Source organism: Hippocampus zosterae, chromosome 3 (assembly GCF_025434085.1).
Source record: "Hippocampus zosterae strain Florida chromosome 3, ASM2543408v3, whole genome shotgun sequence".
NCBI lineage: Eukaryota > Metazoa > Chordata > Actinopteri > Syngnathiformes > Syngnathidae > Hippocampus > Hippocampus zosterae.
In genome coordinates this window covers 30,351,554-30,378,036 of record NC_067453.1, presented here as the reverse complement: position 1 = coordinate 30,378,036, position 26,483 = coordinate 30,351,554, and the positions used below count along the sequence as shown (strand labels likewise).

Below are 26,483 nucleotides of genomic sequence, written 5' to 3'. Positions count from 1 at the left end.
ATTTACAAGATTCTCCACATATATTTGTCAAGCCTACATTTAAATAATCGGACGAAAAATACTTTTTTTAAAATTTTGATGAAATGATGGATGTTTTCTTCTTAAATGAACATAGTCGACATTTGACGCCTGGTCCGCCATCTCTCTCGGTGCCTTGAAAAACCGTCGGACCCGATTGAGGCCCCCGTGCGTGAATAATCGCTGCGTTGAAACGGGCCCACCGCAGGAAAATAAACGGGCCATCTTTTGTTTTTCTTGTGTGGTCGGGGCTTGTGGAGGGAGGGGGGGCGTAATTCATAAGAGGAAGAAGGAAGGAATTCTTTCGAGGCCTTTGTTCCCTAATTCATTACCACCTGCGGACTTCGGGGGTGGTGGGAGCGAAAGTGGCTGCGGAAATTCAAATGTATTGAAATGTGTTTCGGCGGTAAAGCCGACTGTGTTTCTTGGAACGGGAGCCGAGTCCGCCTGTCCGATGAGGCTGCGAGACGCTTTTGTGGCCGCGTTTGCCACAAACGTGTACGAGTAAAACATGTAAAAAGCCCAATTGAGAACTGGAGCGGACTAAATCTATTCCTGTCGCTGAAAAATATTGAGAAAGTCTGTCCATCTGGCAAAGTGGGCTGGAAATCAAGCTTGACTTCCAATTTGTGAGATAAATCTTCCCCGGTGGATCCGTGCAAGCGCTTGGCCGAGTCCCGTTTCCAAGTTCAGAAGCCTTTTGAAAAGATTGCTCCCGTTCGCTCGTGACGGACAAGTGAAGCTTCGTGAAGCACTTGTGATCGTTTTTCACTCCTCTAGGTGGCACTCTTGGCTGAAAGATGCCGTGGAATTTTCAGACCTTTCCATTGCACTCGCCGTTATATATCGAGAGGAGTCTCCAAAGAAAAGATCGCAAGCGCTTCACGAAGCTTCGTTTTCCCATCGCGACTGTTCACACAAAAAAAAATGAGAAACCTTGAGAAGGGGTTGCAGATGGGGAGATGACCGGGCTGCAACGGGTGCGCTCAAGGCTTTACTTGGAATTTTTACAAATGGCGGCAGGTCCGAGCATCCGTTCCTGCGCTCGTTGCCGTTCATTCGTCCGATCGTCGTCACCTCCGAACTGTTTCGAAACGACCGGGAAATGCTTAAACGGCGATGCGGTCCCTGTTCGAGTCGCAGAGAACCAGAGCGGACTCAAAATGTTGGAGTCAAAAGGGATTGAGCTCGGCGTTACAAAACTTTTGGAGTGGGGGCGGGGGGGGGGGAGTGTCAAAGCAGCAGCAGCAGACGTGCTTTTTATTGACAACAGCGTTGTCGGGTTGCGCTACTAATGGCTCCAATGTGTGGGCCGCCGTCTCGATGGCAGGACGGGACTCCAAAAACAACAGAGTCCGGATTAGGGCTTCATCTCCAGCGTGTACGTCCGCTTGGCAATGACTCGCTTTTCAAGGGAAAGAAAATACGGTGCGTCGCGGTAGCAGCGCGCTGCCGTCGACCGGCGGGAAATACGCAAGAAACGCAAACCGTGGTCTGCTTCATTCTAGAACACACACAGCAGCGGTTCTCCTCAAGGATGTGTACTGGGCCCCCTGTTGTTCACGCTCTCTTTTTAGCGGTCCAGTTTGCGGAAAGTTTTTAACATGCTAACAATCAAACCATTCCAGGAAACGTTCATTGACTCGAGCCACGAGCAATTCACTCTGAGCACGGAAATCGGCAGAATCGGACCGAGTAAGAATCGCAACCTCGTTTTTCAAAGTCTCGTAGATTTGAGTCTTTCCGACTCCTGAATGTTTCGTACTTTGTTAGCTGCTTCGTTGAATCAGATACATATCACTTTCCCATTACTCTCGCCCTTTCTTCGTCTCCCCCTCCCTCCCTGGTGCTCCGCAACTTGAAGTAACTGCGCCACCTGGTGTTGAAATACCGCTCATTACAAGTCCAAACCAAATGAATGCAATCAAACCTTAATTGCGCGCCGATCTTCGGCGGGCCGGATTAAAAAGAGCAAGGGGCCGGATCCGGCCCGCGGGCCGCAGGTTGCCCACCACCGGGCTAACGGGTTCCCGGCACCTTTTTTGGCCTGCCGGTGTGGTCGAGGCGCGCGCGGCGGAGAACAGATGAGCTCAGTGGAAGAGGGAAGCCGCTGGCCACTGTCACTTCCACCTCCAGCCTTGATGAATCTGCCATTTTATTGGATGTGATCTTGATGATTAATGGTATATTATCCTAAAAAAAAAAAAAAAAGATTGGCGAGCTGATAAAACATCCAGCTTTCACTTATTTCCTGGCCCGACGTGCTATTTTTGGCCGTTTCTTCTTCTTCTTCTTCGCGCGGCCCCACTGTGATAAATGCATCGATTCTCGCGCCTGATGAATCATTTCCACGGGCCATAAAGCGCCCCTTTCAAGATGGCCGGCCGGGAATGGTGCGGCGCGGTCACGCCTTGTCATTCCGCGTAAACCGCGCACAGACGTCAAGGCGAGCGCGGGGCGGCCGAGGTGGTCACATCATCTGCGGGGGGGGGAAGAAAAAAAAAAGACAAGAAAAAACAGCCGGGCGGCTCGTTAAAAGCTGCCCGCCCCCGTTGTCACAATCCTCTTGCGCAAAAACGGCAACGATGGCAAAAAAAATCATACCTCCGGCTCCCCCCCCCCCCCTCATCACCTATTTTAGCGACGATCGAAGCACACTGGATTTGTTGTCATGCTATGTATCCATTCGCCCATCTTGGGGGGGGGGGAGTGAAAAATCAGTCGCCAGTCAATCACAAAAACAGGCACAGCACCCAAAGCTGTCTGAGTAGCCTAGCTTAGTTAGCCGTTTATGCCGCGTGGGGGTGGGGGGGGGGGGGGGGAGTACAAATCAACATTCTCCCAGGATGCCACGCCCCCGATGGCCAACAGGCGCGTCGTTCGCCGAGCCAAACCATTCATTCATTCATCTTCCGAGCCGCTTGATCCTCACTAGGGTCGCGGGGGGGTGCTGGAGCCTATCCCAGCCGTCTTCGGGCAGTAGGCGGGGGGACACCCTGAATCGGTTGCCAGCCAATCGCAGGGCACACAGAGACGAACAACCATTCGCACTCACACTCACACCGAGGGACAATTTCGAGCGTCCAATCAGCCTGCCACGCATGTTTTTTTTTTTGGAATGTGGGAGGAAACCGGAGCACCCGGAGAAAACCCACGCAGGCCCGGGGGAGAACATGCAAACTCCACACAGGGAGGCCGGAGCTGGAATCGAACCCGGTACCTCTGCACTGTGAAGCCCACGTGCTAACCACTGGACTACCGGGCCGCCCCGAGCCAAACCATATTCAGCCGAATTCTCGAGGTGCGAATGTTGAAATGAGATTCCGCGCTACGAGCCTCAACAAATACCCCCACAAGTCAAGTTTCAACTCACTCGAGCGCACGGCTTTTTGTACAAAATCGGACTGAAAATCCACAATTTGAGTCATTTTCCCACCATAGTTTTGTCATGATTGGGATTGGGACCACCAGGTGGCACTGTAGGGCTCCTCCTGTAGCTGCACACCTGTTGGTCATTAGGTCATTAGTGCTTTAAAAGGACTCCCAGCCCTCACGCTCATATTTTCCAGTTGGACGACCATGTTTGTTCCCGCATGTCGGCAAAACGCCGGGATCATTTTTTTGAGTGAGTCAAAGTACATTTATAGCTCAAATTGTTATTTCACGACTCGCAATATCAGACCAAAAAAAAAATTGGATGTATCGACCAAACGAAGGCACGTAACTCAAAATAAAAGTCGTAAGCTAGGACACTCGTAAATCGAGGACCTGTTGTACATGCCATGAAAAACACACATGAGGTCACATGAAGTCCGACATCGCCCCCCCCCCAACCCGCCCCAGCAGGAGTTCCCAGCACGGTTACGAGATCACACACACCGGGGTCTGTCGCTGGATCCTCTCAGTGGCCGAGGCTCGGTGGGCGAGAGGGGGGTGGGGGTGGGGGGGGTCTAGTCGGTGGACCGAGCGGGTCCGCGTAGACGGCACACGGCGGCTGTGTGTTAGCGCACAGTGGCTCCTTTCGCCGCTTGCCACGATGGAGCGGACCGCAGGATTGCAGTGTTTGCACAAGAGCCGGTGCATAAGAGAAAGGTGGACCACCGACGCACCACCGACGCACCGCCAGCCCCCCCGGGTGCCCCCCGCTCCGGGGCCGGGGGCTCATCTTTGTTGAAAATGGCTCTCGGACCCACCGGCTCCTGCTGGGCCGGCCTATATTTAGCTGAAAAAGATGTTTGGCTTTCCATTGAGAAGATGGGGGAGGGGAGTGGGGTGGGGGGGAGACTTCACGGGGGACGTGTGGCGGTCTTGTGCTGCGCTCTGCCCCGCGCTCACCTGTGCTAACTGTGTTTATCTTCGCGAGCCCCCCCCCCCCCCTCCACCCCCTCGATGAAGGAAGGCCCAGAGATGTGGCGGGACAAGCTGAGGATTCCCGTAAAGGGAAACACTGAGAAGGCCCAAATTGAGATGGGGGGGGGGGGGGGGCAGACACCAAGACATATAAACACCCGCATATGACTTGGCTTTGCGGAGGGGCCTTCAATTACCAATTGAATTGAATCCACTTGTACCTGGAATCAATGTTGCCCATTCAAATGAATGGAAATGCCATTCATCTATTCCAGACCCCCCCCCCCCCCACAAATAACCCCTAGTGTAAATGCTTCGAAATTCAGGTTAAAAACGGTGCACCCCCCCCTCCATATATTTTACATTAAAAACATATACTTTATACTTATACTAATTGGATTTTTTCTGTATTTAATAAATGCCTTTTTTAATGTCTTGCATTGGTATTCATTCATTCATTCATTCATTCATTGGTAAAAAAAAATAATTTTTAAATCATATTTTTATTTTTCACTGATAAAGGCTTCGGCGAATGTGCATATGAACTAGTTGGGTTCGGTACATCCAACCAGGCGAAGAACCACTGGTTGACATTGGGTGTAATTCCACTCTCGACCACTAGATTGCAGCACACTTATTCATTCATCTTCCTAGCCGCTTGATACTAGGGTCGCGGGGGGTGCTGGAGCCTATCCCAGCTGTCTCTGGGCAGTAGGCGGGGGGACACCCTGAACCGTTTGCCAGCCAATCGCAGGGCACACAGAGACAAACAACCATCCACGCTCACACTCACACCTTGGGACAATTTAGAGCGCCCAATCAGCCTGCCACGCATGTTTTTGGAATGTGGGAGGAAACCGGAGCACCCGGAGAAAACCCACGCAAGCCCGGGGAGAACATGCAAACTCCACACAGGGAGACCGGAGCTAGAATCGAACCCGGTACCTCTGCACTGTGAAGCCCACGTGCTAACCACTGGACTACCGGGCGCTTGGGAAATTATCCAATTAAATTCGGGTGATCTATTTGGAATGTGGGAGGAAACCGGAGCACCCGGAGAAAACCCACGCAGGCCCGGGGAGAACATGCAAACTCCACACAGGGAGGCCGGAGCTGGAATCGAACCCGGTACCTCTGCACTGTGAAGCCCACGTGCTAACCACTGGACTACCGGGCCGCCTCCAAATATTTCAGTGGGGCCAATTTCACTTGACTTGGGGGGGGGGGGGTGTCGGTGTGGAATGTAAAACGGTGGAAACTGAGTTACGATCAAGAACGAATTTCGACTTGGTTCGTCAAGGCAGCACTGAACAAGCCCCCCCCCACTCCCCCAACCGCCTCCTCCAAATATTTCAGTGGGGCCAATTTCACTTGACTTGGGGGGGGTCGGTCGGTGTGGAATGTAAAACGGTGGAAACTGAGTTACGATCAAGACCGAATTTCGACTTGGTTAGTCAAGGCAGCATTGAACAAGCCCCCCCCCTCCCCCAACCGCCTCCTCCCGTGCCTATTCCCCGTGAGCTATCGCGAAGATGCTTTTCCGCAGCACGTTCTGGTTTTCATCAGGAAGTCTTTTGCGCGGCCACATCTGTTCCTCGCAAGCGCTTGGCGGGGGGGCGGGGGGGGCGTGGGGGCGGGGGGGGGGTCCCGCTATCTGCCGGAAAAATCGCGTCTGACTCAAAAAGTGCCATTGAAGTGCAGCGCGGGGGCAAATCCAAGCCAGGACATGCGTGTTGCATGTTTTCATTCGCAGTCATGTATGGGGCCCAATGCTGAAACAATCCCTCTTTTCATGGCCGCCAGCTCATCCAGTGGGTGGCGCCGCCGTGATTGGGGATGAGAAGGAGAGCGAGAGAGACTTTTTCTTTTTTTTTTTTTGACTTTCTTCCTTTTTCCAAGGTGAGCGCCTCATGGGAGATGACTGCTCGCCGCCATTAGTTTAAGTGCAGGAGTGTCAGTTAACCCGACACTGGCAGCGCCATACTTGATGCCAGATGGAGCCGGCTGTCCTTGAAGTCTTAACAAGCACGGCACACAGAAACAAGCCTTTATTCACAGCGTGGGGACGGGGGGGGGGGGGGGGCAGGAGAATAACTTAGCAAGGTTACCACAAAGTGTACGTTAAATCCCGCACGGGGAGGCCGAGCGGAGATTGAACGGGCCAAAGTGGATGAAAACACGGTGTGCCATGTTGCTGACGGCCATTTTTTTATGACGCGCAGAAACGCGGCGGGAATCGAAAACAAAGTGCTGCTTGTCGCGCCAAAAAGGGGGGTCCGGCTGCTTAAGAGGTGTCAAATTATTGTAGCTCAGCTTGGATAGGGGGGGGGGGGGGGCGAGCGGGCCGCGGCCAAAACCAGCTGACTTTGGCACGTTTGGCCTGCGACGAGACAAAACCGGGAGAACGCCCGAGCGCCCCCCCCCCCCTTTACCCAAGGACGGTCAACGCCGCGACAAGTACTTTTCACCGCCCGCGCCGCGAGATCGACGTATTCGCCGACTCGCCCGCCCGTGCCAGGCGAAGAAAGTAATGAAGTGTCGGAGCCACGATAGCATCAGCTGAGCAAGGACTTTTCTGCGGGTGGGAATGTGCGCCGACCGCGGGAGACGAGGAGCTGAAAGCTCACCCCCCCCCCAACACCCCCCCCCCCCCCCGTCAAATACCTTCACCCCGCGCTGAGAAGTAACTCAACATTGGCTACACCTGCGCGCATGCAAAAGGATGCACGGGTGGCCCAAACGTTTTCCAACTTGAGGGCCACGGGTGGGAAAAAACGCAAGTCAAGCGCTTCAAGGTAAGCGGAACCCGAAACGAATACGCGGCGGCTCAACATTTGCTGAGCGCTACAACGGCCCCGCCCGCTCCAAAGTGTTGAGCCCGCGTTGGCAGCACCACGTGTGCGTAACCTTGCGCTTGGATCGAGGCGTTGGTGCACTTTTTTCCTTTCAAACTTACTCTTTTGTGCACAATACTGACCACCTAGTGGCCAAGGGTTGAATTGCACTCCACAGTGTCCGTCCATGCATTTTCAACAACGCTTATCCTGAACAAAGTCACGGGGGTGGGGTGGGGTGGTGGGCGGAGCCTATCCTAGGAGACTACGGGTGGAAGGCAGACCGGACCCTGAACCGGTCGCCAAAGCCTCCATCTTCTTCTCGAGCATCAGCCGCACCCACGTCTTCCCTCATGACATCCATCCAGCTGCTCTTAGGTCTGTCACGAGCTGGGTCCAGACCGACCAGGACGATTCGTAGCGAAGAGAGTAAGGAAAGCACAAAAAGAGTCCAACTCAAAACCAAGTCTTGGGTCAAGAGCCAAAGAATAAAAAGGACTTTGAAGACGAGTTTGAAAGATGGCCACCCGCCTCGAATAGTCCCATGCGGACCCGAGGCATCGAACAGGGATCTCCGAGCGATAAGGTGGGGCGGGGCCATTTCAAGATTGGAAAACCAAGAAGAAGATCTTCAAAAGAACTCGGAAATGTCAAGAGTAGGAGTGTGATGCGCTCCCTCGTACGAGTAGCGGTCAAGTGGCCAGCAGCAGCGTTCTGGAGCAACTGGAGACGCTTGGTGGAGGATCGGCTGACTCCAAAGTCAAGTGCGCGACAGCAATGGCAATAAATAGCTTGAATTGCGTGAACCTTCCGGCACATGACGGGGGCCTTATGTGAGGCGTCCGGCTGGCCCACCGCCGTTCGACCGCACGGACAGAAAAGCTAAGCAGAGGCCCGTCTGCCGGTCCACAGCGACGGGGCCGAGCCAAGCCCGGAAATGTTTCTTTCCTGTGAACTTGAGGCGCTGGCGCGGGGCCGTGTGAGCTCGCCCTCCGCTTGGTCGCCCAACTTACCGTGAAAAGTTCCTTCGTTACTTGGCCGATGGCTGATTTGACTTCCTTACTTTAGCGATGACTCCATTTGAAAAGTAACAGAGGTTAAAGGTCATTTTTCCCCAGTGACTTCTCGCAGCTGCAATACTGTCATCGGCCACTAGGGGGTAGGAAGTCCAGTTTTAACAGCAATCGATCTGGATTTTGGCCTGTTTAGCAGCCATCCCCCCCCCCCCCTGCGCTTTGTCGCCCAACTTACCGTGAAAAGTTCCTTCGTTACTTGGCCGATGGCTGATTTGACTTCCTTACTTTAGCGATGACAAGATTTGAAAAGTAACAAAGGTTAAAAGTCACTTTTCCCCAGTGACTTCTCACAGCTGCAATACTGCCATCGGCCACTAGGGGGTAGGAAGTCCATTTTTAACAGCAATCGATCTGGATTTTGGCCTCCCCCCGCCTTCGCTCCTGCATGGTGAAGCGAGGCCATGGGAGGTTCTCGACTTTGCCGGTGAGCTGGGACCGATTCGGGACTTGCTCCGACCTCCGTGAGCCGCGTGGATGCAGGGTTTGGAAAGAGGGCCCCCTCCCAGGGCCATTTCATCTAAAAAATAAATAAATAAAAAATGACGTTTGGGACAAGATGGATGACCCACGTGAAATTTTCCCCTGCGATGACCCAACATGGCATCCCGTCGGCTCCTTTTGCACAGTCCGAATAGAAATTCTTCATTGGTTTTGTGAAAGCTGACACGGTGAAGCGTTCCCACCCCGCCCCCCCCCCACCCATAAGTTCAGCGAGGACATTAGAAAGTGTGGGTCTGTATTCAAAGGCCAAATAAAACGGGAAGGCTCCAAATTGTAATGGTTTGACAAACACGCGGAGGAGCGCTTACGATACAAGCGGGCCACCCTCCAAATGGGCACCGGCTGAGGGTCCGGCGAGGGAGTCTCGTTTTTCTTCTGACGGACGTGTCTGCTACTCGCCCGTGTGTCCTTTCAACTCAAATTTGGATTGTCAACGCGTGAAAACATTCTGTGCCACTTGGCCGCGTCAACGGAGCTGAGCCGAAAGGCCGAGCTCTCGATTTACTGCTCCGTCTACGTCCCGGTGCTCATTTAGAACCAGATCCCCGAAATGGTTTTCCTCCGCGGGGTGTCCGGGCTCTCCCTTAGGGTGAGAAGCTCGGTCATCCGGGAGCGGCTCCGAGTCGAGCCGTTTCTCCTCCGCGTCGAGAAGAGCCAGATGAGGTGGCTCGGGAATCTGATTAGGAGCGGCTTCCTGGTGAGGTGTTTTGGGCCTGTCCCACCGGGAGGAGACCCCGAGGACACGCCGGAGAGACTATGTCACCCAGCTGGCCCGGGATCCCCCGGGGACAGCTGGAGGAAGTGGCTGGGGAGAAAGAAGTCTGGCTTGACTTTTCACGCGAGGGTGACGGGTGAACACTTCAAAATTCACGTTCGGCGTCCAGAAGTAGAAGCCAAACGCTATGGCATCCAGAACCGAGAACCGAGCTCGGCCGAAAGCGGCCGCCGCCGGAAAAATCCATCTCCGTTCTTGTTTTGGATCAACGCGGGGCCCGCAAGGTCACGATCATCCCAGGAAATGTTCTAAGCCGAGTGGGAACGGGGGGGGGGGGAGAAGTTGTAATGGCCGACCGCCGCGGTTTACAGAAACTCTCCAAGATCAACTCAATCGGGGAGTCTGACTTCATCGCTTGGTCGGGGCGTTGCTGTAACACGTTGGAAATGAAAAGGATCAATGTAAGCTTCTGACGGCTCAGCGCGCGGCCGCCCGTGTTTGTCTGCTTCCTACCAGCCGTTTTAATTTGTTCCCCGGGTTTATTTTGCAGTTATCTGTCACGAGACATCAGATCAGACCCACCGCCGGGGCCCCGGTTGGCTTGAATAAAGTCAACTTCTTCTCAAAATGGCACCGTTGACCATTCCGTGGCCAACTTTGATCTTTTTTTTTTTTTTTTTCAGAGCCCGCGACTGTTATGCTTAAAGAGGCGCTCGCTATGATTCTTGGCCGGCGCCTTGTTTTCTGTATAAATTACGCACAAAGAAAGCTTAAGAGGTGTTTCTCAAGGGCTCCACATTTGCAGCCTCTCGCTGCACTGGCGGGTCGGCTGTGGAAAAGCTGAACTGGGGCTTCAAGTGCCGTATTAAGTGTTGCTTTTTAGCTTGGGTGTGCGGGGGCGCGGTGCAGAAGCATGCCGGAGAGCGATGATGACGGCAGGACGGGGCGGTAGGGGGTGGGGGGGTTGGCTGCTGCGTGAAGGACGAGCGGTGGAGCCACAATGCCACCCTCAAACCGCCGTCCCCGCAGCCACAACCGCAGCGTACGTCCGTGGCGAGGGGAGGCCGGCTCTTGTCTGCGGTGAGGCCGCTAGATCAAGAAAACCCGCATTTGTCTCACAATGGAGAAATTGCCAATTGATGATGAAAGTAGGACAAAAAAGTCTCGAAAGAAATAGAAGCATACTCAAAATGTCTGCCGAGTGAGGTCAGAGTGGCCTGGAGGGCTGTTGCCCACGCCCCTTCAGAGTCAATGAATGGCTGAGGCCACCACCAGAGTCATAGAAGGTCTTAAGTCTTGAGGAGCCGACGATGAGAAGAAAGGAGCGTTGGCGCGGAGTGCCGATGCGGATTTGGAGCCGGGAGTCGCAGCTTGGAGTTTGAAGCGGATTATGTGGGACAGGAGAAGTGAACGCATCTCTTTTCGTCAATGGACGCTACAGCTTCTAATAAAGGTTTTCTTAAGGAGTGACCCCTGAACTCCAAAAGACCCTTCCTGATCACAGCGCCCTAGTTTATAGTTGAGAAGATCACCCAGGTGGTCACCCTCTCTGTCCATACCCCGGATGTTCATCGATGCAGGTGAAGAGCAGAAATCCACAACCAACCCCTTAGTTTTCCCGGCGTTGATCTGGAGGTGGTTCTGCAGGCACCAGTCCGCAAAGTCCTCCGTCAGTCCCCTGCACTCCAGATCATCTCCGTCCGCAATGAGGCCGACGATCGGAGAACTTCTGAAGGTGGCAGGTTGGAGTGACGTCGCTGAAGCCCAAAGTGTAGAGAGTGAACAGAGATGGAGCCGGGACGGTACCCTGTGGCGCCCCGGCGCTCCAGAGAAGCCCGTCCGACTCGCAGCACTGCGCTGTGGCCGGTTTGTGAGGTAATCTGTCATTTTAATAAAAGTTCTACAAAGGTATTTTTTAATGATAAATCAAGTGGTGTCAAAGAAAAACGACACGTCCTATTTTCTCTTGATCGGGATTTATTTGCCACTTGATGTCAGGCAGGTTCTGAATACATATTTGATTTGATATAGACAAGATGTCCTTTATTTGTACCACACTGGGGAAATTTACAATGAATATAATTATATACATATAAATAATAAATAGACGTGAAATACGATGAGAATATTCGTCAAACTATGCGTGCAGGGCAACTAAAACAGTCAAGTCTCGAGGAGGCCGCCATTTTAATAATACGACTCGGACTGCCCTCTTCTGGTGAAAAGACGAAACTACAGCACTTTGCATTCAGACAGACGAGACGAAAGAAAACCAGGACCGGTCGTTTGGTGTGTTTTTTTTTTAATACTTTAATACTTTCCACATTTTACATTGTAGGAATTGGGACCCTCGGGTTGAATAACGTCCTTTCAAATAAAAAGACTGGCTGGGGGGGGCTACGAACAAGAGGCCTAGCCGAGCAGCCAACGACGACAAGCACCATTTAATGTTCTTGATCCAAGTCACGGATGCGTCGGAGCTATACGCCGGCGTTAGGGGGTGCTTGGAACGCCTAAATGTTGCCATTATTCGCTGGAAAGGTACGCCGGCGCCCGTACCCCGAGTCTCCACTTTTGTTCTCTTTGTTCGGGTGGCGGAAGCCCAGCGCGTCGCATTCAAGAGAGCGAGCCAATCGGCCTCGCGCTTACTGGCAGCGCTGGGCCAATGGCGCAGCGACGTGCTTCCCGGTCGCCGTCGGACCGCGGACAGACAGGAGGCGAGTGGGCCGGTAGGAAGCTAACTGCTAACTTCCGTTCAATTGCAAATTTGGTCTTCGGCGACACTTTTCCGCGGGAGAAAACGCACCGAAAGGCCTTGGAAAAAATCTAAACCACGCGAAGGTGTCGAATCGGGCCGGCTAAAAGTTGAACGCGCGGCTCGGTTTCGGCTTAATTAGCGGGGCTCCTGCTAGCGTTGGCGGCTAGGCGCCAGTCGAGCCCGTTTTGACAACAACGCGGTCGCTCGCGTTGCTTTCCCGCCGCGATTCCGTTCTCGTTCGGGAACGCGCTTTCAAACTCGACGGCGAACATGGCGGAGTTTCTGGAAGACCCGTCGGTGCTCACCAAAGACAAGTTGAAGAACGAGCTGGCGGCCAACAACGTGGCGCTGCCGAGCGGCGAGCACAAGAAAGAAGTGTACGTGCAGCTCTATTTGAAGAACTTAACGGTTCAGAACAACAAGAGGAGCCCGCCCGCCGACGCCTTCTCCAGCGATGACGAGCCGCCCGCCCCCGTGGTCTCCAACAAAAGCCGCTCCGGCAGAGTGAGTCTCCCCAAACTCGAATCGCGTGCCTCACTCGTCACCGTGCGTCGCTTTTAACCGCCGGCACGTTTTCCGACACGCCGCGCAGAAAGCCACCAGGAAGACGGACAAGCCTCGCATCGAGGTGGAGGTGACGGAACTCACCGACGAGGACCTTCGACTGCAACTCGCCAAGTACGGAGTGGACGCGGGACCCATCGTGGGTAAGTTGCAGCCTTGACACGAAAACATACTTGACTTTGTCGTTCTTGGCGCGACGTACGTGCGGCTGGAATGACGTTGGTCTTTTTGCCCTCTTGACTTAATAGCATCTCATTCATTGTGATGACTTCCACATCTTCACCCATTCATGCTCCAGTGATGATCACATGATAACCGCTGTTCATGAGTCATATTTTCACGTCATTCATCTGTCTGACGTGAAACCTCTTAGCATGGCGGCGCTATGGGGACATGGTGTGGTGGTCCTGTTGAAATGTTCCTCACCTCATATATTCAGCAAGTCATTCTGGGGGGGGGGGCGGCCCGGTAGTCCAGTGGTTAGCACGTCGGCTTCACAGTGCAGAGGTACCGGGTTCGATTCCAGTTCTCCCCGGGCCTGCGTGGGTTTTCTCCGGGTGCTCCGGTTTCCTCCCACATTCCAAAAAAAACATGCGTGGCAGGCTGATTGGACGCTCTAAATTGTCCCTAGGTGTGAGTGTGAGCGTGGATGGTTGTTCGTCTCTGTGTGCCCTGTGATTGGCTGGCAACCAATTCAGGGTGTCCCCCGCCTGCTGCCCGGAGACGGCTGGGATAGGCTCCAGCGCCCCCCGCGACCCTCGTGAGGATCAAGCGGCTCGGAAGATGAATGAATGAATGAATTCTGGGGGGGTGTCCAAGTCTGCCCCTCCAGAAAGCTTCATTTGCTCCACAGCGCCCTCCAGGGGCCAACGACGCCATAAATGGCGATCGTGACATCGTCGGTCCAATATTTATGAAGATCGGAAAAGTCTTGAGTCTTCAGACTCTCAACATTTCTGAAAAGGGTCAAAAGCTGGACACTCGCCGGGAAGAACAGACGTGATTTTCTGCCTTTGCAGCCTCGTCGCGCAAGTTGTACGAGAAGAAGCTGCAGAAGCTGCTGGAAGAGCCCACGGCGGAAGCCGAGAGCGCCGCCGCCCCCGCCGCCGACGTCACCGTCCTCCCCGAAGTCGACGCCAACCAGAACGGCAACACCGACTTTGACCAGTACAGCGACAAGGAAGACGGTGACTATTGGTTTTGGATGTATCGAAACTTTAGTCCTCCACGGGGGGGGGGGGGAATCGGCGTTCCGATGCAGGCGACGCCCCCCAAACTCCCTTTTTTATTTTTAAATAAAAATCCTTTATATTTTTGCGCCTTTCAGAGGAAATGACCGTCACTGAACCGGAGCAGGTCCCGGTGGCCGAGAGGCCCGTGCGCAGCCGAGGGAAAACTCCGGCGACCGGGCGGACCGCCGGCAGACGGCAAACCAAGGTGAGCGCGCCAACTCCGGCGTCGCCAACTCCGGCGTCACCAACTCCGGCGTCGCCAACTCCGCCGTCGCCAACTCCGGCGTCGTTCATCCTACGTGTTCCTAATGCTTCCAAATCGGCACTCCCAGGTGGTGCTGGAGGAGGAGGAGGAGGAGCTGGTGGTGGTCACTGAAGGCCCCCCCGTCAAGTTCAGCGAGAGCCCCGTGGAAGATATTCTGGCCAATGAAATCAGCACGCCAGTGGGCATCAGGTAGCTCGGATAGGAAATCAACACCGCCGCAGTTTGGTGCGGCGGAATACTTTTTTTTTAATTAAAAAAAAACAAATTGAGGATGGGCGAGGGGGGGGCAATTGTGATAATAAGATAAGAAAATCACAATGAATGCATGTTATTCTTTTTCTACACCCCCTTACTCTCAATTTTTGCTGCTGGTGATTGCAAATGTAATCACCAGCAGCAAAAATTGAGGGGGGGGGGGCGGGGTAGAAAAAGTATAACATGCAGAAAATGTTTAAGAGATAAAAAAATGAATTGATGGCTTAGAGTCTGGCCAGGAAGTAAATTGATTAAGTTGACTGTTAATTTGTTGAAAATAACACAATAGAAATAAAATATTTTGGGGGGGGGGCTATATTTTTTAGAAAATAAAGCTTGAAAAGTTCCAAAAATACACACGAAAAGGGTAAAAAAAGTTTTATTTTTGTATTTTCGATTTTATTTTTCAAACGGCGCACAAACAGGAATAAGTTAGCTTGACGGTTTGCGACGCACGCCGACCCGCCTTTGTTTGTCCCACAGCGCCACCTGCAGGCGTCCCATCCGAGGAGCGGCGGGCCGACCTCTCAAGCCCAGCGACTACTGGCTGGACGAGTCCCGCGTGCGCCGCAGCGTGCGCGCCGAGAAGCGCTCCTACTCGGAGTCCTTCTCCCGGGGGGTCGGCGCCGCCCCCTGCCCTCCCCCCGTCGCCGGGAAATCCCCCACCCTCCTGCTCAAGCTCGCCCTCCTGGTGGCGGTCTGCGGCTCGCTTTTCCTGGCCTACAAGCATCTGGAGGCGAGTGAGCTGGAGGGGCTCCTGGGCGACGTGGCGCTCGCTCTGCGGGACGCCGCCCGCAACGCCAGCGCCTACCTGGGCCTGGGCGACCAGTCAAAGGTGTAAGGTGTCTCTTTGCCCGCAACCGCGACCACCTCCTCCTCTGCCGCACTTACCGCAAGGTGTTCGCACCGCACCGGAACAAAAACTGCTTTCAAACCACATTCACCCAAACTGTGTTTGAAGCGCGCGTCACAAAAAGTGCATTCGGTCCACTTTTTGGAGAAAAAAAAACTACAAAAACAAAAATGGAGGCTTGAAAGCGTTTTGGTTAGAATTGGCTTCGACGTGAACCGTGGACATGACGTGACTATTTCGGGGCGCTCGGAAGTCCGCCGATGCCGATTTTGAGTTTTAGCCACTTCAATTGATCGATCGTTATTGATCTGTTTTTAAAATCCTTCCACGAAAAAACGACTTGACGCTCTTCAAAGGTTCAATATAAAGGTAATGACAAGTATTCTTTTCATTAAGGTTGAAACATGTTTGATATGTCGTGGTTGACAGCAAAGCTAACGTGAGTGCGTTGAAAGCTAGCATGAAGTCCTCATTATGGCCGCAGGGGGCGCCACTTGGGCGGCTTATTCAATCGTACGCGTTTTGAGACGGAGGACCTGATCCTTGGAAGTTTTAACGTGGCTAAAATCTCCAAAAAAAAAAAAAAGGATTGGTGTAGCGGGATATCGGCTCCGAGGCTCTCATTGAAACGATACCACTTGGGGGGGGGGGGGCGTGGATTGCAGCGTTCTACCCGTCATGTGCAGCGCAGCGGGCAGGTGGCGCCACCAGAGACTGACTTTAATGTCCTGTAGAATAGTTTTGTTTTTTTTAATCTGTGAATTGTGCTCCTCCTGTGTCGGTAGAATTGAGTGGAGGGGGCCACTTCACCCCTCCCGCATGATTGTAGATGATTTTTTTTTTTTTGATGGCCGTCTTTGTAGTTGTGTGACTCGGTGAGGTGCCCCCACGCAAAATATCCTCCCAGAGCTAGCCCGCAGTTTCTTCGGGTTGCAAATTGCACTTAAAAAAAAAGACATTTAATTCCTATGGAAAATGGATTTCTCACTTTCTCACAAATTTCCAGGGGTTGAGCAAACTTGATGGACTCAAAGCGCCATCTAGTGGAAGAACATTGAATGGTTTTGACCAAAGATGATGTTGCTTGTGGTCAATAAACTTTTAGATCAATGTCGTGAAATAGGATCAATTTTGCCGATCAGAAACGAGAATGACTGGGCGGGGGGGGGGCTCTTTTGTGCTGTTTTGAATTTGCGACTCTTGACTTCCTCCCACACACTCGTCCCCTCACTGAGGGCAGGTGCCCGCCGGGACATCATCGATCATCGACGCCGCCATTTTGAATCCGTCGTCGGCACAAAGCCAGGAAGGCGCCATTTTGATCTTTTTTTTCTAAAAATGGCGCAGTCTGACTTTTTCTTCCCCCCCCCCACCCACCCCAGGCACCTTTTGAAAGTCACCCTGGAAAAGCAATCCGGATGACTTGATATGAGCGACTTTCTATCTTGTTCTTCATTTTGACTTCCGACCGTCTTCACAAAGCGACTTCAACCGCAGGCAGCTTCCACACAAATACGACTGGAGTTCCGTGGGTAGGGATTTTTTTTTTTTTTAAATCGTATTTATGATCAAGTAGGCAATGTAACCTGAAATAAACGGCATCCTGAGCACATCTTCTGTTGTCTTTTTTCCATTTATAACTGTCATAAATCAGGTCAAAGGTGACCGGCGTTCCCCCTGGGCCATATTCTCAGCCCACTTGGAATCTGCACACACTCACCTCGACGTCACCCGTGAGTGTGCACCCATAATAAAAAAAAGCCTCGTAATTCATTGAATTCTCAAATGGCCTTTACGAGTGACCTTTGACCTTGTGGAAACATCAATGTGTAAATGTCGAAAGACTTTTTGCCCAACTTGCTCTTTGAGCCCCGGAATTGTCTGAGGATGTCCACCGGCCTGCCTCTCTGTGACTCCTCCAGTCTCTGGAGGCAGGTCCTTCCAGGACGGACACCCCCCCCCCCCTAAAAAGGGCAAAAGGATGCTGCATTTTGCCTTCGCCTCTCTACCCAATGTCCTGAATTTTTTTTTTGTCTTATTCGTCATGTCTCAGGTGAGCCCGTCTGGCGGAGGCAAAGCAAAACCTCGCAAGGGGGCGGAGAGGCCTATGCGCAATTAATTCCGACAGGCTGGAGGCGGCAACAACCGGCGCGGACAAACCGGCGGAGAGAGCGACCGAGCGCAGGCAGGCGAGGAAAATTTGGGAGGAACGACGACAAGGTGGCATCCGTCCGGGTGAGCCCAGCGCACCTCATCCATCTTGCTCCGTGCAATCCAAAACGCCTCGCATCCAAATTCATCTCCCGTTCGACAGAAGAGTCACGAGCGTTCGGGGCCGGGAAGAGCGTCTTGCGTTTCTGAGGTATGTTCACCCCCCCCCCCCCCCCCAGCTAAGCCTACCATTGTTTGTTTTGGCCCGCTAATCCACTTCGCCTTCGCCTGCGGCGCGCCCGCGGACGGACGTGATAACATCATGCTCAATTGTACCGAGAAATCTTTTGGAATGTTTGCAGGTGTAACTTGAAAAGAGCTTCAAAAAGTCATTCTCATTCTCCTAAATGTAACCATGCCTAGATTTAGAATAGAAAAGAAGAAGCCCCCCACCCAAAACAATCATATATTGGTATTCTCGTGTCATGTGACTTCAAAAGCGACAGACGACAAGAAAGTTCAATTGACGCAGTCCCTAAACATTTTTCAAGGACTATTCGAGAATGCATTTTAAGAGTTTGGATTCAAACGAGGCCTTTCAAGTATTTTTTTTGTAACAGGGTTCCCACTCCTCCATTTGCCTTTTATTTGTGGACCTTTTAAGGACTTTTGAGGGCTAACAAACGTTGCCCTCAAACGTATACCTGACAATAAAAGGCAATTAAGAACATTTTTCGTTTTTTATGGATTTTTATGAACTTAAAGGACCTGTGTGTAAACCCTGTGTAACTGCAGTCTTTTTTGGGGGGGGGCGACAGGTGTTCAAATTTTGCACATCATGTGAATTTTATGGATTTTTATGAACTTATAGGAGCTGTGGCAACCCTGTGTAACTGCAGTCTTTTTTTTTTTGCAACAGGTTTTCAAATTTTGCACATCATGTGAATTTTATGGATTTTTATGAACTTATAGGCGCTGTGGCAACCCTGTGTAACTGCAGTCTTTTTTTTTTGGGGCGACAGGTGTTCAAATTTTGCACATCATGTGAATTTTATGGATTTTTATGAACTTATAGGAGCTGTGGCAACCCTGTGTAACTGCAGTCTTTTTTTTTGGGGCGACAGGTTTTCAAATTTTGCACATCATGTGAATTGTTTTGTGTTCCGGTATTTGTTTATTGAGGTGAATAGATGTAGTGGACACCTTGTGGCGAATGATGACGGCAGATGGAAGCCGCCTCAAGGGATTACACCGGCGCAACTCTTTTAGCGCTGCGAGGCCACTCGCTCCAGTTTGGCCGACATCCAATTGTTAGCCAAGAGGAAAGGAGTCACTCGGAGTCAAGTGCATGTCCGGTTGCCGGGGGGGGGGTGGGTAAACATTCACGGCCATACGGCCCCATCAATTCGTCTCCCAGGCCGACGTGATGCCGTGGAACTGGGAGGCTGCTTGCCAGTGGGGACGAGTCAACTTACTTTGTGGACTCAGGTAGATTCCCCCCCCCCCCCGGGGGCTCTTTTGACTTTTGTCAAATGAAGTCACCGCCCTGAACCACAAACAGTCGCAAAGGGCTTCGCCTGGCCACACTTGACAAATATTAATGAACGCCCCGTGACGTTAACCCCCCCCCCCCCAGGAGGGCAAATACAACTCCAAACTGAGAGACCTTGAGAAGGGGCCGCAGATGGGGAGAATTCTCCCTTCCTGCATGGCCGACTACTGAAATCTGTGTCTCCGAGCGGTCGAGCCAGCACCCGTCCACCTTTCTTGGCTTGGTTACAAACTGGCTGTCTCCCCCCCCCAGCGGTGAAAATGTCGTCCACGCTGCAGCAGCTCATCATCCCGACGTGCGGCGGCGGGCCCGAGCCCCCCCGTAACAAAGTGACCGTGGTCGGAGTGGGCCAGGTGGGCATGGCCTGCGCCGTCAGCCTCCTGCTTAGGGTGAGCGCCGGGGGGGGGGGGGGGGGGGGGGGGGGCGACGGGGCACGGCCCCACCCGCGGCTAACGCGAGCGCCCTTGCGCAGGAGCTAACGGACGAGCTGGCCCTGGTGGACGTGATGGAGGACAAGCTGAAGGGCGAGTTGATGGACCTGCAGCACGGAAGCCTCTTCCTCAAAACCTCCAAAATGGTGGCCGGCACAGGCAAGACCGCAATTGACCCTTTTGGATTTCGGAAGATTTTGTGCGAGCACGTTTGCTTTCGATTTCTATTTTGATGTTGATTTGCTTTTTGCGTGGTTTTTCTTTCTCCCGTTAAGATTTTTGCCTTGTTCACATTCGTTTTTAAGGTCGTTTGAAAATGTCTTTTTGTCCCTTTTTCATTAATTTTTTTTAAAACTTTTAATCTTAAATTTATACATTTTGTTGACCTTTTTTAATTTTCCCAAATTTTTTTCTATTTTTAAAACTGTCATCCGTTTTTTTTTTAAATTTTGACATTTCCCTTTTTTCAGTTGGTTTAGTGCTGTCAGTTGAACGCGTCATTGCCGTCATTAATTTAAGACCATTTTAACTCGATTAATTTTGATATCGCGACATTAATGCGGCACCACGTCACGGATATTACGTTGCTCTAAAATAATCAAATGTGAAAGAAATGAAAGGAAATTTAGAATCGATCAAAATCTGTGATTAATTACGGCTAATTCCGAGTTAACTGACATTTGATCGCGATTAACTATTTGAATGCTTTGACAGCACGAGCTTCCGTTTTATGTGTACATTTGTACTTTTTCTTTCATGTCGTTTTGTCTTTATTTTTTTTTTTTAAATCAATTTTTGCAATTCGTCCCCCTCGTTTAAGACTACTCGGTGACGGCCAACTCGCGCGTGGTGGTGCTGACGGCGGGCGTGCGGCAGCGGGAGGGCGAGAGCAGACTGGACCTGGTGCAGCGAAACGTCGACATCTTCAAGCGGGTCGTCCCGCAGATCGTCGCCTACAGCCCCGACTGCGTCATCCTGGTGGTGTCCAATCCGGGTAAAACGCGGGTTCCGACTGGTTTTGCTTTGTTTTGGGGGGTTTCGGTACAGTGTGCTTTTTGTTTTGTACATGTTTTAGTTTTAGTTTTTCCCCTTTATTTTTTCCTTCAAAAATATTTTCATGAATTTTTTCCGTTATATTTTTTTTGCATGCATTTCTGCTACGATTTCTTTTTCGGACATCATTTTTGTTCCTAACCACGTCACGCGTTTTTGCGGCCCAGTGGACGTGCTGACGTACGTGACGTGGAAGCTGAGCGGGCTCCCCAGGCGGCGCGTGCTGGGCAGCGGCACCAACCTGGACTCGGCGCGCTTCCGCTTCCTGATGGCCGAGCGTCTGGGCGTGCACCCCAGCGGCGTCCACGGCTTGGTGCTGGGCGAGCACGGCGACACCTCGGTGCCCGTGTGGAGCGGCGCCAACGTGGCCGGCGTCGGCCTGCGGGCGCTCAACCCCGACGCCGGCGCCGATTCCGACCCGGAGAACTGGAAGGAGACGCACAAGATGGTGGTGGACAGGTGAGACCGACGATTGGACGGTGGTTCCCCTGTGTACTCAATGGTATATATTCTTTATCCTCTGCAAAAAAACAATGACCCAAGTGTGCTGCTGAACTCTTGATATTGCGTACAAAAGTCCGTTTTGTACCCGACAGCGCCGCCGAGGTGATCAAACTGAAGGGTTACACCAACTGGGCCATCGGGCTGAGCGTGGCCGAGCTGACGGAGAGCATCGTGAAGAACCTGAACAGGATTCATCCGGTGTCCACCGCCGTGCAGGTCAGCGCATCCCCGTTCTTTTCCCAAAGGTGGAGCGCGCTGCGAAAACCCTTTGGGCCGTTTTTCGGGCTGGTTCGGAACGGGCTGACCCGGACGCGCTGCGTGTGGCAGGGCCTGTACGGCATCGCGGAGGAGGTGTACCTGAGCCTGCCGTGCGTGCTGAACGGCGGCGGCGTCGCCAGCGTGGTCCGCGTCAGCCTTTCGCACGACGAGGTGGCGCGGCTGCGGGCCAGCGCCGGTGCATTGTGGGAAATCCTCAAGGAGCTGCAGGACCTCTGAGGGGCCCGCATGGGAAAAGGACACTTTCCAAACTAATTGAATGGAGAAATACGGGCGGATTAGTGTTCCTCGTTAGATAGGTGGGTGGCTTGAAAGGGGGCGGGGCTAAACACGTGTATGTGTGTGTGTGTGTGTGTCTTCCAACATCCATGAAAAGAGAATCAAGATAAATGTACAATTTATTTACTTATGCATTCTTAACAGCAGAAAGGAATAAAATCAAACAGGAAGAGGAAATTCATTCATTCATTCATTCTTTTCACTCGGTGTGTGCGCGTTTCAGAAGGACAGGTTGATGAGGGGGGCGCTGTTCTCCTTCTTGTCTTCCGGACTCCACTTGATGAGCGGCGAACTTAAGTCAATCAGCTGCTGAAACACAACAACAAACATGCGTTTAAAAAAAATACAATTACATTAAAAAATAAAAAAAAGGCGAGCCCTCCGTCACTTCCTGGCTATCAACAGGAAATGCTCGGCGCCTGCGTGCCTACAAAAATAAAACGCAACCGTGGCGACAAACGGAACCCGCGCGGCTTCTAACCTTTCTTTGGATTGATTTGCGAGATTCACTTGCGTTGGCGGGAAGCGGTTTGTACCTGCGTGGCGGTACAGTTCTTGGTGCCGTTTCGGATCCAGTCCGGAGTGTTTCTCAGGTCGATGAGCAGTTTCTCGTGGGTCGGGGCCGTCGGAGCGGGAAGGTCCAGCAGAAGAACCTAAAAGGAAGGAGGCGGGGTCAAGCGGTCCACGACGCCGGGTGCTCCGAAGTGGTTCCGGCCGGTCCGGGGGGTGGGGGGCCTACCTCCCGTTTGGCGCTCTCCGGCTGGACGGGGTCTTCGCCGGGCTCCGATCGGCCGGGACGGGATGGCTCTTTGCCCTGCGGGCTCTCCGATTGGCTGGCCTCGGCGGGAGGCTCCTCCTCCAGACAGAAGGGCTGCACGTCGACAGGCGCCGCCCTATTCCAATCAAGGGGGGCGGGACTACGCGGAGAGAAAAACAACCGTCAGCACGCGGCTATCTGCTCCCGGCGCGACGACGTTCCCTACTGGCTGTCAAAGCGTCACCTGAAGCAGGTCCTGGGGGGGCAGTCCGAGTCCGAGGCCGCCTGCTTTCTGGGGGGTCTGGAGTTTCGGCTCTGGCTGCCGGGCGTGGGCGCGGGAATGGCCGACGCCCGGCGTTTGAGCGGCGTGGGGAGAGCGGAGGGACGCTGGGAATGCAACTGCAGAGGTCTGCTCGCGCCTGCAGAGGGCGTCAGCGGGCCACCCGAGGCCTTTGCTTGAAGGCTAACCGGGGGAGGGGCGGATGGGCCGTGATGTCATAAGTAAGCGACGCCAAGAGATGCAATTCACCGTTGGAAATGAACTCACCCCTGCATTCTGGCCGCCGTTATCAGTGTCTTCGGTTTGAGGACCTTTGAAGCGTCAGGAGAGGAAAAAGCTTCCAAAAAAAAAATAAATAAAAAAAAAGACAAAGGTTTGAGCAAAAAGGTAGAAAATGTTTGTTGATGCGCTTGCTAACCTGTTCCCGTGACGACTCTGCTGGGTGTGGGCGTCTGGCCGAGCGCCGCGGGTTTGCTTTTTGCCTTCAGGCCACTTTGAATCCGAGCGGTGGTGGTGGTGACCGAGGTTCTTCTTTTTAGGGGCGTGGTCTGGTTTTGCAGCGAGGATCCGCCGGCTTTCATGGTCTCGGATAAATTCCTGGCTTGGCCGCCGCGGTAGCAGGACGGGAACGACGACGACGACGACTGCGTGGCCGTTTTGACACCCGCGCCGGAGCGGCGTTTGTTTTGATTGGCAGGCTGGCCGACCTTGCCGGGGGCGGCGGGACCGCCGGAGGCGCCCGTCGCGCGGTTCTGCGAGGAGTTCGGCTTACCTGAATGGAGGACGGCGTTAGCGAGACGGCTAACCGACGGCGCTAACAGTGATATTGGTGGACGTGACGGCGGTGAGCGCACCCGCGGCCGGGGAGAGGGACAGGCTGGAGTTGACGCTGGAGACGGAGGACGAGGACGACGACATCTTGCGCCTTTCGGCGGGATTCCTGCTCTGAAGCGGCGTCGCCTTCGCGCCGGACCTCGCCGCCTTCGCGCAAGAATAAATAAATAAGAATGATGAGCGGTGACGTTGGGTTGCGCCAACAACGCGCTCGACCAATCGCGACGGCGCGTTACTTTGTTGGGCGGAGCCAGCGGACGCTTTTTTCCCGCCGCGCCGGAGCTGAGGGGCGAGTCGCCGCCGACGTCGTGCGCCGCGCTGGCGCCATCTGACAGAAGATCCCAGCCGGGCCGCTGGGCCCGATTGTCGAGATCGGGACTCGGACTGGGTTCGCAACCCGGCGCCACCTGGAGGGCGGAAAAAGTACATCGGTCACGTCGCCCGCTGTGCGGCGAGGCGGGAAAAGTGGAAGGAGCAACTTCGCCGGGCGGCCGCACTCGGGGGTTTTGGGCGCCGGGGCCCCTGCCCGTTGAAGACGAAGTCCTCGGGGCGGCCGGCTTGTTGGGCAGGAGGGCGGCTCTTCCCCGGAGCGGCGCCGCCATCTTGACGCCGCCCGCCGGGCTGGAGGCGCCGAGCCGGGCGGAGAGCGCGGTCGCCCGGGCCCCTGGCTCGGCGCTTCCTCGCCGCAAGCGGTGCCGGATAGCCGGGGGCAGCTCCTTCATGGGGCTGTCCTGCACCAGGAAGGTTTGCCTTTTGACGGGGCCGCACGGGCCGGGGGGCGTCGCCAGCGCAGCCAGTTTGGCGGCGCCGTCCCGGATGAAGCGCTCCCCGTCTTCCCGGGCGGCGGCGGCGGAGGGGGCGGCCTCATCCTGGCCCCGCATCCGCAGCTGTTCGGCCAATCGCTTGGCCTCCTGGCACACGGCGTCCAGCTGGACCCCCGAAAGCGGACTCCAGCCGCCGCGTGCGCCCACGGCCCCTTCCTCAAGCCGGGAGGGCGAGTTATCGGGCGCACGTTTGGCCGCGTGGCGGGATGGCTCCACAAAGACATCATCCGCGTCTTCGTCGCAGTTGGAGCTGCGGGCGGGAAAGCCATCGTGAACCAAAGTGCCAAAACGCCAAATGGCCACTTCTCAGCCAACAACAACAACAACAACCGTCCACTTCAACCTTGTGGCTGATTTTATGGACCTTCATCAGATTTACATTTTGATAAGACTGATCGCTGAGTTCCTTACCTGTCAGGTGACAGCGAAACATCGAAGTCGAACTTCTCGTCCAGCAGATAAATCACATCCGTGTCGACACACCAAGCGTCAGCGACGACATGGTTCCGATTGTCAAGACCGATTGACTGACCGCTGCCTGCCGGACTCTCCATCTGGCGGCTGCGTCCCCCCTTTTCGACCTGCAGGTACAATTCCAATAAGAATCATTTTCCAATCGACGCGGATGTTAAAACTCGCACAGTCGCCATGGTGGCGTGAACTCGACACTTGTTAACTCAATCCGCGGCACGAAAGAAGCCTCGCTCTCGCCGCGCGAGCCCGTTAGCGTTGCCTTCCTTCAAAGTGAAGAAATCGACCGGCAACTCGAGCCGAGCTATTTGAATCAAGCCAAGAATGACGAACCTTGTTAGTTTTTATTTCCACGATGAGGGAAAAGTTCCGTTCTGCTCGCGACACAACACAGCAATTCAAATGTGCTACGTGTGGTCACGTGACTCTTTTTCTCGCAGCCATTGGTCGGGAACACGTGACGTCAGCGCGATAGGAATTGTGGGTTATGTAGTCGATGTCGGCTTTTTAACGCGTTTCGGACGGAGGTGAGTCATTGTTTGAATGTTCGCTGTGAATCAACGAATGTTATTGTTACTATACGTCTAGTTTTTTAAAAATTCTTATGATTTTGTCATTGAGGACGACAAATAACTCAGGCCAGGCGTGGTTATTGGTTGTCAGGCCAGGCGTAGTCTTTGTTCTAGTTTCCAAACTCATGATATTCTTGACGAGTGTCGCTCTTCATTCTTAATTCCTTGAGCCCCGATACCAAGCCCAAAACCCTGTAGTTCTGGTCCCTGTTGCTCTGGTCAATGTAATCCGCGTTCTTGTTGACAAACTCCATGTAAGTGCCGGATTCCATGCAGATGTGAGTCCTTGATCGCCAGCACCTGTTGATGAGGACTCCGTTTCACTTATCCTTGTAGACCAGGACCAATTCCTAGAGGCCTGGACCCCGTCTTCCTGATCAATGTAAGCCTTGCTCTTGTCGACAAATGCCATGTAACCTTCATACACTTAAACCCGATCATTATTGTCGCGATTTCTTGATCGCCAGCACCTTGGTATTCGTGGTCTCTGGTGACCCTAGGCCTAATCAATATACAGTTTCTACAATTTCCTGTCCACAAACACTTGATCCCTGACACCCTGATCATCGTAATAGGATTCCTTACATGCCGATCGGCATAGACCAGGATCCCTGGACGTGACCGTCTTATCCCAATATCCGTAGACCTACACCCCAAGGGCCTCTAGACCAGGATCTGATAGAGCCAGTCCCCGTAACCCTTTGCTCTTGTTGACAAACTTCCAGTAGCCTTGTTACATGTAGCTATTGATCCTTTCAGACGTGATTCCTTAATCTTCAATACCTGGAGACCAAGACTTTGGTATCCCTGGTCCCTGTAGTTCTGATCCCTGTAGACCAGGTCCACCTGGACCATGTAACCCTGGTGTGTTTGAGTGTGTGTGTGTGAGTGTGTGGGTGTACATGTGGGCGTTTCTCCTGCCGCGGTTGGGCGGCGCCTGAGCACCGGTGTTGACTGAGGCCACAGATTGTCTAATTAGATTAAGGGAGGCTTTCGTCAGATAATCATTGAGCCCTCCTGTAGCTCCTGTTTTTGTCCTGCCATGGAGAGCAGCCCGCAGTGAGCTCGCTGAAGGTCA

At 53.4% G+C, this 26,483-nt stretch overlaps 3 protein-coding genes across 3 annotated transcripts; 2 read left to right on the top strand and 1 right to left on the bottom strand.

Moving 5' to 3' along the window:
• The first annotated feature begins 11,816 nt into the window (after positions 1-11,816).
• Positions 11,817-15,818, top strand: LOC127597543 (lamina-associated polypeptide 2, isoforms beta/gamma-like). Its single transcript, XM_052060647.1, has 6 exons — positions 11,817-12,756; positions 12,845-12,959; positions 13,836-14,003; positions 14,144-14,253; positions 14,381-14,502; positions 15,052-15,818. Exons 1-6 carry the CDS (start codon positions 12,523-12,525, stop codon positions 15,407-15,409), a joined length of 1,107 nt encoding a protein of 368 aa, XP_051916607.1. The 5' UTR covers positions 11,817-12,522; the 3' UTR covers positions 15,410-15,818.
• Positions 15,819-16,596: 778 nt separating this feature from the next.
• On the top strand, positions 16,597-21,725 carry LOC127597544 (L-lactate dehydrogenase B-B chain-like). Its single transcript, XM_052060648.1, has 9 exons — positions 16,597-16,953; positions 17,475-17,656; positions 17,736-17,783; positions 19,377-19,513; positions 19,597-19,714; positions 20,376-20,549; positions 20,776-21,067; positions 21,205-21,328; positions 21,440-21,725. Exons 4-9 carry the CDS (start codon positions 19,385-19,387, stop codon positions 21,605-21,607), a joined length of 1,005 nt encoding a protein of 334 aa, XP_051916608.1. The 5' UTR covers positions 16,597-16,953; positions 17,475-17,656; positions 17,736-17,783; positions 19,377-19,384; the 3' UTR covers positions 21,608-21,725.
• Positions 21,726-21,768: 43 nt separating this feature from the next.
• LOC127597398 (G2 and S phase-expressed protein 1-like) lies at positions 21,769-25,244 on the bottom strand. The gene is made up of 10 exons (XM_052060390.1): positions 24,896-25,244; positions 24,774-24,832; positions 23,775-24,612; positions 23,559-23,685; positions 23,123-23,476; positions 22,972-23,041; positions 22,669-22,887; positions 22,407-22,584; positions 22,204-22,320; positions 21,769-21,976 (listed from the first exon to the last, which is right to left on the bottom strand). The coding sequence occupies exons 1-10, from the start codon at positions 24,914-24,916 to the stop codon at positions 21,887-21,889; spliced, it is 2,073 nt and encodes a 690-aa protein (XP_051916350.1). The 5' UTR covers positions 24,917-25,244; the 3' UTR covers positions 21,769-21,886.
• Between the last annotated feature and the right edge of the window lie 1,239 nt (positions 25,245-26,483).